At 39.3% G+C, this 15,237-nt stretch overlaps 1 protein-coding gene across 4 annotated transcripts in view; it reads right to left on the reverse strand.

Moving 5' to 3' along the window:
* The window catches only part of LOC128422670 (uncharacterized), a 21,344-nt gene extending 6,766 nt beyond the window's left edge, over nt 1-14,578 (reverse strand). For 2 of the 4 annotated variants that reach the window (XM_053407001.1, XM_053406999.1), the window contains exons 1-6: nt 10,088-10,280; nt 9,896-10,002; nt 8,842-9,407; nt 6,222-6,302; nt 4,444-4,543; nt 1,582-1,812 (exon numbers count right to left, since the gene is read on the reverse strand). In XM_053407001.1, coding sequence (XP_053262976.1) covers nt 1,582-1,812; nt 4,444-4,543; nt 6,222-6,302; nt 8,842-9,407; nt 9,896-10,002; nt 10,088-10,216 — 1,214 coding nt within the window. In that variant the 5' untranslated portion in view covers nt 10,217-10,280. Of the gene's footprint in view, nt 1-1,581; nt 1,813-4,443; nt 4,544-6,221; nt 6,303-8,841; nt 9,408-9,895; nt 10,003-10,087; nt 10,282-13,715 lie in introns of those variants that run through there. The other 2 variants (XM_053407000.1, XM_053406998.1) reach the window with 2 other exon arrangements.
* Nucleotides 14,579-15,237: the final 659 nt, after the last annotated feature.

Below are 15,237 nucleotides of genomic sequence, written 5' to 3' on the forward strand. Positions count from 1 at the left end.
TGCTCAGAAATGTACCGGGTGCCATCTTAGCACTAACTATTGCTGGTAAGGTGGAGAAATCTAGCTGTGCAGCAGATTATCAAACTGCCCAGAGAGAGAGATTGAATTGGGCTCAGTGACCAACAACAATGCCAATACAGATCTCTGAGGAGCAATGAAAAAGGTCCCAAGCTGAAAGCACCATCTAAACTCTGGCTGCTGCATTTCCCACCAATTGCAATCTCCGAGGCATCTTCAAGGACAGCCTTGTGTAGTGCAAATTACAATAGTACAAACAGCAGATTACAAGAATATGGATAATCATGGCCATGCTAGCCATGTCCAGGAAAGCTAAACCAAGCATGCTTGGAAAAAGATACTCCATGGAAGTGGATTACAGGCATACTTCCCCCACCCTCCACCAAGGCAATGGACCTGATCTTTTAGGGAAGTCCAACCACAGTCAGAACAGACCATCTTTCTGTTTCCCAGATCTGGAAGCTACCAAACCACAAGCACCTCTCCCTTGCCAGGACTCAGCTTCAGTTCAGTGTCCTCATTCAAGCCATTACTATTTATGGTATAATGAAGAACCTTTAAAATACTATAAAAATAATTTTAAAATAAAGATTGCCAAACAGCTATGGGGAGGTGGGTATGTATGACGCATAACACCAGATACATCCAGTGAACTGCTAAAAAGGTGCTTCAATAACGACATGCAGCCATGACTGAAACAACTCTACTATTAGTGCCTGCTTTCTCTCACTCATAATACATGTAGAACTGAACTAAAAATTGCACCGAGGAGTCAGTATTGGGATGTACAAGCATGAATGGCTTCTGTGATGCAACTGTAAATTACTCATTCTATTTCTTGTCTACTGTACATTTGACTGCAGCTCAAACTTGCTCGGTGCTTATTCAGAGGATTTACCAAGTATCCATCTCAAAACTTTGAAACTATAAGCAGCCACTGTGGTACGCAGTAGTGACCTATCTGTGCTAAAGTGGATGCTATCATGAATGACTTTCCACATCACCACTGTGGGCAGGTGTTTGTCTGCTCAGATAGATGTATGGATAGATAGCTAGATAGATATAGACATGCAAAGACCTATTTCTATATAAAACTTTAGACAGTTTGAGGTTTAGTAAGTTCAAGTGCTAAGGGGTCCTTTCTGAGTTTTCTCAAATCAGCAGCAAGTAATAATCTAAAAATTTGACATTCAAGTGTGAAGGAACAAAAATGCTTGGGTCATGACTCACGACTTTCCTTCTTTTCAGTTTGGATAAAAGGTTCTAAAGCAAGTCCTGCCCCCCCTCAAAAACACGTTTTTGATTCCAGACTGAACCTGCATAAAATCGCACGCCATTATTTGGAAACAGGTTTTTCCAAACGTCTTGCTCCTGTAAAGTGATCTAGAACCTTTTACAGTTCAATCCTTAAAGACGTTTACCCAGAAATCCTAAAGAAATTTGCTTCCTACCTGCCAAGTGAATTAAGTAATTTTAAATCCATGCTTTTTCTTTGTTGTAGGAATGCTTCCTCCCATTCCTGCTAGATGGAATTCTCTTTCATGTTACACTTTCAAAGGATATTAAATGAAGGATGATCCATCAACCAATCCATAGTGCAGTTTTTTTAAGGCTGGCTCAGCTTGCTTGATCACTGGCAACTGTGGTTTTTCATACAGGCTCTCAGAAGAGACTTTCTTACTGGGCCGCCCTTTGATGTTTTGGGGAAAGGTTTCCTTCTTGATATCACCATAATGACGAAGAATAATAGGCTTGTCAAATCCTGATTCTTTCAGCTTAGACAGCTGTTCAGTTCTGTTTGGAAAAAAATTTTTAAGCAATTATTTACTAAGAAATTCTCTTAAATAATGTCTTCAACATAGCTAACATTTAGGCTGAAAAAATTCAGCTTTCTATATGATCTGAATAAGCAATGTAGTATAGCATATTCCGGGCACCAGTCTTCTATTCATCTGAGTAAAAAGCAGTTCAATTCAATCCAAACCCTGTAAGAGCTTTGAAAATACATTTTATATTTAGAAAGAAAAACAGTTTAGAATGTAAGTTGCAAGTCTAAACTTACTTGCCTTCTGCTCAGGCAACTTGGTAGAGTCCTAATACAGATTCCGAACACAGACATCCTAATCTATACTATGTTTGACCCCCATTTTACATTTTTGGTTTTATTTTCAAAAGATCTTCACCAATTAAAGGTAAAGGTAAAGGTACCCCTGCCCGTATGGGCCAGTCGTGTCCGACTCTAGGGTTGCGCACTCATCTCGCTTAAGAGGCCGGGAGCCGGCGCCGTCCGAAGACACTTCTGGGTCACGTGGCCAGTGTGACGAAGCTGCAGCTGGCGAGCCAGCACCAGCGCAGCACACGGAAACACCGTTTACCTTCCCGCTATAAAGTGGTACCTATTTATCTACTTGCACTTAAGGGTGCTTTCGAACTGCTAGGTGGGCAGGAGCTGGGACCGAACGACGGGAGCTCACCCCGCCGCAGGGATTCGAACCGCCGACCTTACGATCAGCAAGTCCTAGGCACTGAGGTTTTACCCACAGCGCCACCCGCGTCCCACCTTCACCAATTATTTGCCTGTTATTCTGAATAAGCACATTAATAAAGCTACACCAACCAGTGCGAAGGCTCAACCCCAGTCCAGACTTAGTGGTAAGTACTTCTGAGTCAATAGTTGTCCCATGTCCCTTTTACACAGAAACTTGCACGTCACCTGCAGCTCTTAAGTATCCTAGCAGATACTGAGCTACAGTACCAGCAAAACAGGGAAAATGCAACAGAGCAGCTAGCTTTCTTCACTGTAGGTGCTGAAGGAGAGTGAGGGTTATATTGTTTTGGCTTGCACTTGCATAAGCTACCATGTGTACTTCATTCAAAGAAGAGCTACTGGACTGGACTGTCCTTTCCATTGGTAGGCAACATATTTACTCTATGAGCCTTCAAGCAGCTTTATTTCAATGTCACTATGAATTTTCTCATAGTCTATATATTACACATTGCCGACTTTGAGAGTCAGATATCCAAACCTTTAACTGAAGGCGGGAATTAAGCAGGAAAGCATTCCAGAAGCTTGTAATTCTAAATATTAATTAGAGGAAATCTAAGGAGAACCCTTGACTGGAAGCCAACATTCCTTACACCTTAAACTCTGCAACAAGATAGCACTCAGGACACCTTTTTGCTGACCAGGCTAGGAATAAGCATTCAATAACACTAAGTCAAGTGCAATAGCATTGGCACAGAAACCTGGCAGCAGTCAGCGCTGTACCTTCCAAAATGAGGATCAGGATTTCAGCGCCAGGTCTATGTGCCAATAGGGGTGATAAAAACTGAAAAAGAAAACATACTCTCCTCCTCTGGGATGGATTGGTTTGCAGAGATTTTGTCTATATAATTATATCTCAGATGAAAATAAATCTTCCAATAATAATATAAAACATACAAGTGTAAAAACAGTTATAGCTAACAGAAGATAGTCATTTGATCTCAGTTCATCAAGATTAATCGAGTTATTCACTTAGAACTGTACAGGGAAACACAGGGCACAAGAAAGTAAAAGACTTCTAAAAATGATATAGTTATTGTTTTTCAAAAATACTTGATAGGATTAATTAAGTCCGCACTACATTGGGGACGTTTTTAAAAACTACCAGACATCATGATTCTGAGGTTGTTGTCCCACTCCTGTCAAATACCAAATAATCAATGTTCAATTATTTAATTTTCCCCCCAGAGGAAATGAGTTTCTGTAATGTGGTTTTGCAACATGGTTTTATGTTCCACATCAAGGCTAGCCCAAGACATTTTACTTTCTGAGGGGAAAAACCAGAGGATGCTGCCCCCCTAGTCTATGTCCAAAACCTGCCTGGACTGGCAGTAGATTCTTATGTCAAAACTGTGCTGCACCTGAGGGAAGCAGGAAACCACTTGGCACACAAATTCCCAACACCTCCTGCCTGAGGCAAAAGCCCTACTCTGCCTAATGGTATGGCCAGCCCTGCTCCACAGGGTCATACAGGATTGCTCTTGGGCCCAACAGTGATTGCATGAGGGCACCAACTGCATGAAGCAACACTTTCACATGAGGACTTTTCACACTGTGTGATTTGTGCAGTCACAGTGGCTAAAAAAGAAGATGATTTGAGTATGAAAAACTGCAACGGCTGTCATATATGGGTCCCAATTGGAAGCACCAATTCAGGCCATTGGTTCATACAGCCAGTGCCTCCATGCTACCCCTTTCCAGTTAGAAAACGCCAGAGGCCCTGCATACTCTCCCATGGACCTCTCTGAGCATCTGTGTTAGCAATTTAACACATCTTAAACTATCTCTGGTTATTTTAGCCTGTAATAAAACAGATGAATTTTCAGTTTAACAAGAATAGATTTTAAAAGCCATAATAGAAAATCCCATTTTAATATTACATTTCGATCTTTGCCATTCTTAATCTTTCCACTGCCCAGACATACGGTGCTTTCCATTCTAGGTCTTTAGAGTCACAGTCAGAATGTTGAAAAACCCAACCTTTATGAAGAAATGAAAAAACTCATAATTAGTTAAGTGAAATGCTGCAAATAAATAAATAAAGTTTAAGTGCCTGTCGAATTCCAAGACATCAGTACATTTTTTATTAATCAAAAAAATACATTTAAAAGTTAAGAAAGCCGGTTTGTTAACACAAACACAAGTATTAGTTATAGTTAGAAGTAAAGGCCATCTTTAATATTTTCTTTCTCATTCCCTATTACAGTCATCCACCAGAACCAATTAACCTAAAAATAAAATAAAAATAGTTTCCTCAAGTATCATCTCTTGGTAGTCCTGCTAGAAGAAAGGGGAATGGCAGCCTAGGAGAGGGTGAGGGCATCTAGCATCACCTTTGTCGTACACTAAAGACGGACCTCTTTCCCCTCCCCTTTGACAGTTAAGATATTTTGTGTTGTGTGGAAAAATCAAAATTGGAGACAGAACTGTTAGAACCCAGTACCAAGAATTTGTCAAAAATGTATAATCTTCTGCTGAAATGGAATACACAAGATGAAACGGTTAAATCAGCTATGATTAAATGGGCTCAGGACATTGGTCATAATATTTTGTTTGCTGATTGGGAAAAGTTGTGGACCACCGGGATGAAATTTACGGCATGTAATGCCTTAAGAGAAAATATTATGAAAATGATCTATAGGTGGTACATAACCCCAGTCAAGCTTGCAAAGATTTACCATTTGCCTGACAATAAATGTTGGAAATGTAAGGAAAAGGAAGGTACATTCTTTCACCTCTGGTGGACGTGCCCGAAGATTAAGGCATTCTGGGAAATGATCTATAATGAACTGAAAAAGGTATTTAAATATACTTTCCCCAAGAAACCAGAGGCCTTTCTCTTGGGTATTGTCGGCCAGGGGGTGTTAAAGACAGATATAACTTTCTTTATGTATGCTACAACAGCAGCTAGAATACTCATTGCGAAGTACTGGAAGACGCAAGATTTACCCACACTGGAAGAATGGCAGATGAAGGTGATAGACTACATGGGCTTGGCAGAAATGACGAGCAGAATCCGAAACCAGGGAAGAGAAGCAGCGCAAGAAGAATGGAAAAAGTTCAAGGATTATTTAAAGAAATATTACAAAATTAATGAAAGCTAGAATGATGTTGGACTGGAAAGTAAATGGTTACTATTAGCAATGGTTAAGACAAGGAGAATAAGGAAGATTAGCTTAAATCTTAATTAAAATAAGGGAAGATTTGCTGAGTAATTGATAAGAACTTGGAATACAGAAAAGGGAGGCATGAGGAAGTCGGGGAAGAAAGGTATAAGAAACTAAGATACGAAATGGTACATGTTTTTTGTTTTGTTTTTGTTTTTTGTTTGTTTATGTATTTGTTATATGTTTGTGTTGTCATAAAAATCTGTAATAAAAAATCATTATAAAAAAAAAAGATATTTTGTGTTGTGAGACCCACCTCTTTTGTTTAATCTATATTGTTTTCCCTCTTTTTAACACTGTTTTACTTTTGTCATCCCCATCCCACCCTCATAACTGTATCATTATAATGTTGTAACCCACCCTGGGGCTCTATGGTGAAGGGCAGGTAAGATATCTTATACAGTAAATGAATAAGCTAGCTCCCCTCCAACTGTAGCTCATTAATCTAAACATTAACCTGAATGAAGAAAGAGAGAGTGCACACATAATACCTCTTTCCTTGCATAGTTTTGATGACAGTGAGAAACTGATTGCAAAAGGTGAATCATTGCTATATTGCTGAGAGACTGCAGCTAAATAGGAGAGAAAAGAAATGTATTGGTCATGAGTCCTCAGCAGCATAAGCACACATAATCATAGTTCTTTATTAAGAACTGTTTGTTGTTTTATAATTACAAACTTGCAAAGAGCTAGGTAATGGCCAGAGTAAGTGCTTATGTGCTGTTAACTTTTTTCATTATTGAATGAAGTGCTCTGGGTACAGATTGCCTCTCCTGGCTGAATACTATGATTACTTTTTCACTCACCTTGAAACGGGAAAGAGAAGCTTCTGTAATAAATGGTTTGAAAAACTGCCTAGTTTATTTTCAGTTCCACTCCCCCCCCCCCGAGTGCTTGTACCTCTCTAACTTCAGCTGCAAAGGCCATTTGCTGGTATTCTTCAGCAACTTTCCTCAATTAATCACAAGATATCTCTCACTTCCACTTGTGATTGTGGCCTGGGATGAAGATAGAAATTTCAGAGCTGGCATTTTCTCTCTAGCCTAGATGTGTCAAGAATAAATATCATTCTAAATGAGTGATAGATAACTGGTTTTTTGTGTGGTCACACTCACTGGTACAGAGTACCATTCTTTTTCCTGCCCATAGCAGCCAATGTGCACTGGCACTCACAATACAGCGGTACCTCAGATGACATACGCTTCAGGTTACATACTCTTCAGGTTACAGCCTCCGCTAACCCAGAAATAGTGCTTCAGGTTAAGAACTTTGCTTCAGGATGAGAACAGAAATCGTGCTCCGACGGCGCGGCAGCAGGAGGAGGCCCCATTAGCTAAAGTGGTGCTTCAGGTTAAGAACAGTTTCAGGTTAAGAACAGACCTCCGGAACAAATTAAGTACTTAACCCGAGGTACCACTGTACTTTTATTTATGTGCACCTAATTTTTAACCCCGCAAAAAGCACTGTATAGAAACATGTATTAAGACAAACTATATCTTGGAATTTAATATTCTCCGTGTTGCCTATTCATGCTATTAGGTTAGAGACTTGCAGCCTGAAGGTTTACTTTGAAATTAGTCCCAATGAGAGTGAGGCATCTGATCATAGCCTGCATTTTTAATCAAGGCTTATATTTTGATCAGATTCCTGTATTCTAAAAATGACCTTAAAGAAATATATATTTGTAAATGTTTGTATCTCTCATGCCAGGCAGAAACCATACTCTGGCAGCTGTTTATCTTCTTGATCAAGGGCCCCCCTGATCTATAGCAGTGTCTCAGGGTTGTAAAAGGAAATTACAGGCTAGGAGCAAAAGGTCACATTGACCATACAAATTATAGAATACAATCAAGGTTGCAAAAATAGTAATAATTATTGTGCCTCCCATTAAACTTGAGCCACATCTTCCTAAGGTTAAAAGGGCAAGAGCTAATACAAACAGCAGCTGGCTAGGGAAGAGGCTTCTCCCTGAAACTGCTTTGAATCTTTAGAATTTAGAATTTAGCTTAGCTTTTACTAAGTTCCCTTTCTTCTAAAAATCTATATATGTTATGAAATATATTGGCTTAAATGTAATTATGCAAAGGATTTAGAAAGTAAGAAATTATAGAATCATAGAAGAGTTGGAATAGACCATGAGGGCCATTGGGTCCGGACCCCTGCCAGACAGAGAGACGCCATCGGAGCACTCCTGACATATGGTTGTCGGGCCTCTGCTTGATGACCTCCAAAGAAGGAGATCTTTCATTGATAATGTGTGGGAAGATGAACAAAAGATCTGTTCAGATAAAATTAGCCATCATCTGTTTTGGAGTGAATAGGGCAATAGGGCAAAAGATGAAATGTTAGTTAAGGCGCCTAGTCTAGGGCAAAAGGTTATCTGGTAATTAAGGTGCCTGGTCGAGGTAAATGTAAGATATATGACTACTTATTTGCCAATTATAAATAGAAGGAAATATAGCTCTTTGTCTCCCATAAAAGGTAATAGGAAATGGGTGTATCTTTTATGATTGGTTCTAGCAAACAGCCAATAGGAATTTTAACCAGGCTGATTGGACAGAGGCAGCCAAAGGAGGAGCAAGGGGGCTGAGCTGAGGGAATATAAGTGCTGGCCATAAGGGCAGGAAGGCAGGCCAGAGCTTGGTAACCATATACCACTGTGCCTCTTATTTATTTGTCCGACAAATAAATTATTATTTTAATTTCTCTATTGCTGCGTTGAATATTTCATTCCAGCTAAGCGTTAACCACAAGCAGGGTGCTACAAGAGCTACTCCTGTTTATGCTAATCGGGGACCTTTATCTACTGGGAGCTAAATGTATAGTAAAGTAGTCAAAGTAAACCCTGAGTTTTGGTATTAGCATAAAAACCAATCAGTTTGCTCCTATTCTTATATGTAAAAGTTGCCCCAGGTCATCCCACATGTTGGTGGAGTGCATGTAAGCCCTCCCCACCTCCTTCCAGGGCTGAAAACGCATGTCAGCAGTTGTGCACCAAACAAACACTTGCAATATTGTCACCACCTGTAGTATATTGGCCAAGCTGAACCGCCCTCTGCTATATGATGCTGGAATATTAAGTATTAAGAGAAAACCAGTAAAATTCCTTACTCTTGCTTCCATTGAGTCTGTTTGACGGAGTTCCAGGATTGTCCATTCCTTTTGTCGCACCCATGGGAAAATCAACACTTTTCCTGCTTTTCCTTTTTACATTTTTAGCCGTCTCATAGTCAGTATATTCAAATGTAGGTGGCAATCTGTTGGACTCCTCCGATGCTTGCCTTCTCCTTGATTTAAAGTTTTTGTATGCTAATTCCTGCAAATATTTTTTATTTTGCCAGACACCTTCAGTGAGATCTTTCCAACTGGAGCTCAATATATTTAAAACCCCTTGTGGTAAAATAAACTTAAACTTGGTAAAACGCTTCAACATTTCTTCCAGCTCACATAATATGGTAGCAGCCATGCATTTATGTTCTTCCAGTGAAGTTGACCGTAGGTCTTCTTCTGTAGGTGGAAGTGAAGGTATTTGGGAGAGGTGAGCCAGAGGATTCTCACAAATGTTTATGGATATAGAAGGATCATCTGTTTTAGTAGAAACTGGTTCTTTCTTTGCTTTTCTGTCTTTCACAAAAGCATAATTTATTTCCCTGTGTTCATCCATGCATCCAGAGTTCCTGCATGTGGACAGTAAATGTATATTATGCCTTTAATTCCAGAATTCAGACTTTTCATTCTAAGCAGGCCTCAAAAATGTAGGTCTGCCACTGGGCTGGGGGAGGGGTGTCAAATGTTGCATGTTGGACTACCCTGATATAGACCAAATACTATGGGTGTGAAGAAGACATAACCATGTACAGAAATCTTCAGACACAGCTATATATGTATTCAGGCTTAAATTCTTATGAGAACAGCAGGACTTAGGTAAGTAGGAAGTGCAGAAGACATACTTGCTTCCTGCTGGAACAGTGCCCTTTTACATCCTATTCATCCTTTAAAAAAATAAAATCAGGACAATTTTCAAGTTGCAATATTCCCTTAACAGTTTTCCCATTTGAACTTTCCAACCAACAAAAACGGGGGAAAGACTACATTTTAATACAATATATCAATTCATTAATGCATTTGATCAGTTATTGCAATTTAAGAACGTCACCACTATTACCTGTGAATTTCATGAGGATCTGGATCTGTGCTGATTAAATTTATATCAACAAAGTGTTCTCCTGGTTCTATTTTCATATTTCGCTTTCGTTTACCAGTAATTTTGAGCTAAAATAAAATATAGGATTTTATTAAACCCTTAGTAGATTTGGAGAGAGCAATAATAACATACCAAATAAGAGATGGGAAGTACCTGGTCAAAGAAATATATGGGTTCTTGTTCCAGGGTTTCAGCCATTTCTCTTAGTAGGATTATGTGCCTACAGAGATAAAATATGAATATACCAAGAAAAATGGGACACAAGAATACAAATGGTTGCATTTTTTAATGAAATATAACCAAGACAAAAAAATTTAAAAATTGTCCAGTAGCACCTTAGAGACCAGCTAAGTTTGTTCTGCATATAAGCACAAACTTAGTTGGTCTCTAAGGTGCTACTGGACAATTTTTAATTTTTTTAAAATTTATTTTGACTGCGTCAGACCAACACGGCTACCTACCTGACTCTATAACCAAGACAGATTTGATGTTCCTAAGTAGTATCTAACAGAAACTGAAAACGCAGCAGGCCTTCTCAAGTGTACGACTGTGCACATAGAGCTCTCATGGGGGAAGTATTTTGCATTCTGCATTCTTATCGGTGGAGTGAGACTTGTAGCTAATGAATGACACCTGTAGCCATTTAATTGGTGTAATGTGGTATAGTGTGTTTGTGTGTGTGTATATATACACACACAGTTTGGAAATAGTTTGACTTCTTTGCAATGGGGTACTAATTTTATGCAACTCCTTGCAGAAGTGAGATCTGAAACATATTTGAACCAGGTGAAGAAAGGAACAGTTGTGGTAGAACAACTAGCTTTCAAATATGGACATTAAGACAAAACTAATATTGCAAATCTATTGCTTGAAATGAAATACAATCTGATCCGAGGATACAATTGAAAAACTGCCATTTCTAGTGTTATGCCAAGGACTGCCTGCATTTGAAACCAAAATAAACATTAAATTGTTTCCTAACTTAAATAATAATAAACATTAAATTGTTTCCACCTCTCCTGGTATGCCCCACATAGGAACTTACGGTCTTCAAATAAAAACATCTTGAAGGTCCCAGGCCACAGAGAGGTTAGGCTGGCCTCAACTAGAGCCAGGGCTTTTTCGGCTGCGGCTCCAACCTGGTGGAACGCTCTGTCGCAAGAGACAAGGGCCCTGCAGGACTTGACATCTTTCCGCAGGGCCTGCAAGACAGAGCTGTTCCACCAGGCCTTTGGTCAGGGCACAGCCTGACTCCCTCCTTTGGCAATCTTTACAAAACTTTAGTTTATGGTTGCCATCTGTCAGGGAACTGCCATCGGAGCGAAGAGTGGAGGTAAGGCTCCCCAACGATGCAGGAGAATGGACCAGCAGGGAGAGAGAGAACACTTCCTTTGGGGAAGGAAATCGGCGTGACACCAGGAAGAAAGGGGAGCAGGGAAGGACTTCGGAGAGATGGCTCCAAGACTCTTCCACAGAGACCAGCGGGGAGAGCCCAGGACCTCCGCTGGCCACGCCCACTCTGCGCAGAAGACTTCTGCGCAGGGAGGCTAGGCGGAGACTTGGCGTCAAAGAGCTTTTATGTTGGAAGAAGTTCAGGAAACGCCCACTGATGGATTCTGCCAATGACTGACACAGCCACGGAGAAAGGGCTGTCCAGCCAGGGAAAGGTTTAGCCAGACAACGTTGCCTAGAGCAGCAGCCCCCTTACGCACGAGCAACCCCAATTCCCTTTACACCATCAATTTTGATTTTAATTAATTTTTATAATGTTTTTATAATGTTGCACTGTTTTAGTGTTGTTAGCCGCCCTGAGCCCGGCTTCGGCTGGGGAGGGCGGGATATAAATAAAATTTATTATTATTATTATTATTAACTTCTGTGAATAAAATTTGTTTATGTATCCAGTGCATTTATTTGCAGCTTGACTAGTTAATACATATTTTCACATTAATTAATTTTGGCTTTGATTCTATAACATCAAAATAATATTAAGGGCATATTATTATACAGACTGATATAAACTTATAATACATACACTTCTGAATTAAGGCTGACAAGCCATCTCATAGTAGGTCAGGAATATATGTCCACCTTTTACAGCTGTATCATTGCTTTAAAGCCATAATCTTTATTATACTTAATACTGAACAGATCATTTGCTTTAAATGTGACTGTTCTGGAGCCAAGCCAATTGTGTTAAGAATGAGACTAAAATTACTGTATATTGCCATTTCAATAAAGTTGAAATAATTTTTCAACTTTAAATATTTAGCCAATCATTTGGCAATGCAATGGTTGCAATGGATTGCAATGGTTACAAACTCAACTCCTTTCATTGACAAACACATCTTCAAAAATAAAACAAAAAAGTATACAAAGATATTTTGATGCATTAAAAACAATGTAAACTCCATAGTCATGCAACACCTTTGTGACATTTTGTAGTAGAGAACATGCTGGATATTATGTTATTGAATTTTCTAGGCTGGAGATCAAGTTAAGGGGGGGGGCAGGGAGAGAAAGGTGGCTTGATGCTGAAGCCACAAAGTCTGCATTTAGTCACAGTCTTTAAGTTGGGGTATAAGAGAATACTGTAGATAGCAGGTCCATATCATACATTTAAAGCACACGACTTCCTCTGAGGAATCCTGGGCACTTCAGTTTGTTAAAGATGTGGCCATGAGCAGGGCCGGACTTAGGTTTGATGAGGCCCTAAGCTACTGAACATAATGGGGCCCTTTATATGTCCAACTATCCTTTCTCGAACAACAAATTATAGCTGTTTTTTGTGTTGAATATATGCTATATGGTAATTTATGGACCTAATAGATCTCTAAAGCCATTTGCACATAACAAAATACGTATTTTATCAAAGTAATTGTTGAACTTATATTTTGGAAATGTACATACAGGGTTTTTTCCCTCTAAATTTTTTTGGGGCCCCCAAAAGAGTGGGGCCCTAAGCTATAGCTTGTTTAGCTTATACATAAATCCAGCACTGTCCATGAGTGAATGCAGCCCATAGGCTGAAAAAGGCTTCTCCATTCCTGATGTATAAGATTGCAGCCTTAACTGAACTAAGCCATACTATGTGCTATGCAGGTTTCAGGTTGCACCTAGGGCTTTGCACCTTGGGACAAGGAAGCAAATGTATTTCATGACATTTTGGCTGATGCAATTGGAGGTACTGCCCTTCTGCAGATTTTGGATTTTTTAAATAAAATAAATATTTTATATGTTTTAATGCTTTTAGATGTTTTTTAATGTTTATTTTTAATTGCATTGTTTTACCACTTTGGTGTTTGCTGCTCTGGACTCTTTTGGAAGAAAATGTCGAGATCAAATTTTAATAAATAATAATATCAGCAATAATTTATTGATTGCTCTAGTTTACAAAAGCTAACAATAAAGCCAGACTTAAACTTTCATCTTCAGACACAATGTAAAAAGAGTTTCGTTAAATTCAAAAAATACCTTTACAGGACATTTTATGTGATCATGTTGGTTATATTTATCAAATGTGGTTAATATGGCTTACTCCCTTTTTTCAGATCTCCGGCAGTCTTCCACCAGTATTTAGAAGGTTATCATTAATGCCATAGATATACAGGTATTTATGGACTGTTCTGATAAACTGAACAAACAAAATAATTCCCTGTTAAAACTCCTCCTTAATACAGGTTTAGATAATCCCTTGCTATCTGTTTCTGTTGTACTCTCTCTTTTCAAACCTCCCTTGTATGATTCTGTTTGTATATAGTCAATAAATCTTATAACGTACCTTAGAAGTCTTCCCACAGAGAGCAGATCTTGCTCGTCAGTAATGTAAAATGTAACAGTTAAAAGCTGTCTCTTTCAAAGTGAACAGAATAAAAGTTGCCTCTCTGTGGTCGCAGTCAGTCAACACAGTGTTGAAAAGCCCTGTTGCTTAGTTACCACATGGTGTGGATTATACTGAACCATACTTCCTTTCTGCAACCACTTCTAAGCTTCAAGCAGCAAGCTAGCCACTATTAAAGGTACTCATATGCGCACCAGCATAAGTAAATGGTTATTAGGATGCTTAACTGCTCCAGATGGCGGCTGATATTATTTCACTGAAAACAAAGCTTTTGCTTAGCTTCAGTGCTTTGTCACCATCATTAAGTGCCCTACCCTAAAAAAGAACCATGGAAGCTCAAGTTTGTTGACAGTGCTGGGAAACGTAACTCTGTGAGGGTAAGCTAACATTCCCAGGATTCCTTGGGGCTGCTTTAAATGTCCCACTTTTAACAAGCTATAGAGTAAGAACTTATTAAGATCCTGCTACATCAGGCCAAAGGCCCATTTAGTCCAGCATCCTGTTCCCTCCACGACCAACCAGATGCCTATGAGAAGTCCGCAAGCAGGACTGGATTGCCACTTGTGATTCCCAGCAACTGGTTGTTGGCATCCATCTGTCTCGGGAGACAAAGGAGTGCACCTTTGAGGGTATTCAGAGGAATACTGCGACTAACAGTGGAGAGAGAATAGAGCCATCATATAGATATTAATAGTGTTATCCTCCATAAATTTGTCTAATAACCTTTTAGAGTCAACCAAGTTTATTAAGTAATCTTAATAAAATGGAAACGCTGGGAAACCTTCCATCTCAAATTAAAGTGAATGTATTAAGGGCTGTATTAAGGACTAGTACCCTTTTCGATTAAATTGTTAAATATTGCTTTTTAAAGAAAAACACATTGCCCCAAAACTGTAATATTCAACTGAAACTCTGAATCAAGGCTATTAAGTGGGGTAAGGGGAATGCAGCACTTCCATATAGTACCATACAGGGAAGGGTTTTTTATTCTGCCCCCTCAGTAATAAACATAAGCTGCTATAACTGTCCTTAGTAAATTCTCTTTTCCTGTCTTCCAGTTTTGGGGCCAATACATTTAAATTAACTGGGAAGATTTACAATAAAGGAAAGCCCTGCTTACTTTCCCTGCATTGTTATATACAGTATTGATCAATGAAAGAGGCCAGATCTGTCTCTCCCTCATCAACCAGAGCAGTTGTTTTGCTCCAGTTGGCCATGGATGCATTCTGCACCTCCACCTCCCACAATTATTTTCCTGGCTGGTAACTATGGGCATTAATTTTTTTCTGGCATTAAAACACATTGGTGGGCATATAGCATTTGTTTGGCTTGAGAACAGCTTGATAGGCATTTGGCTGCAATGTTTTAATTTTATTAAAATTTAGTTATTTCATAACTTAAGTAGCTCCCCTGATCCAGCTCTAATAGCACACACATCCTCATTCACATCCAACAGATGTTA

The sequence above is a fragment of the Podarcis raffonei genome, chromosome 10, assembly GCF_027172205.1.
Source record: "Podarcis raffonei isolate rPodRaf1 chromosome 10, rPodRaf1.pri, whole genome shotgun sequence".
Lineage (NCBI taxonomy): Eukaryota > Metazoa > Chordata > Lepidosauria > Squamata > Lacertidae > Podarcis > Podarcis raffonei.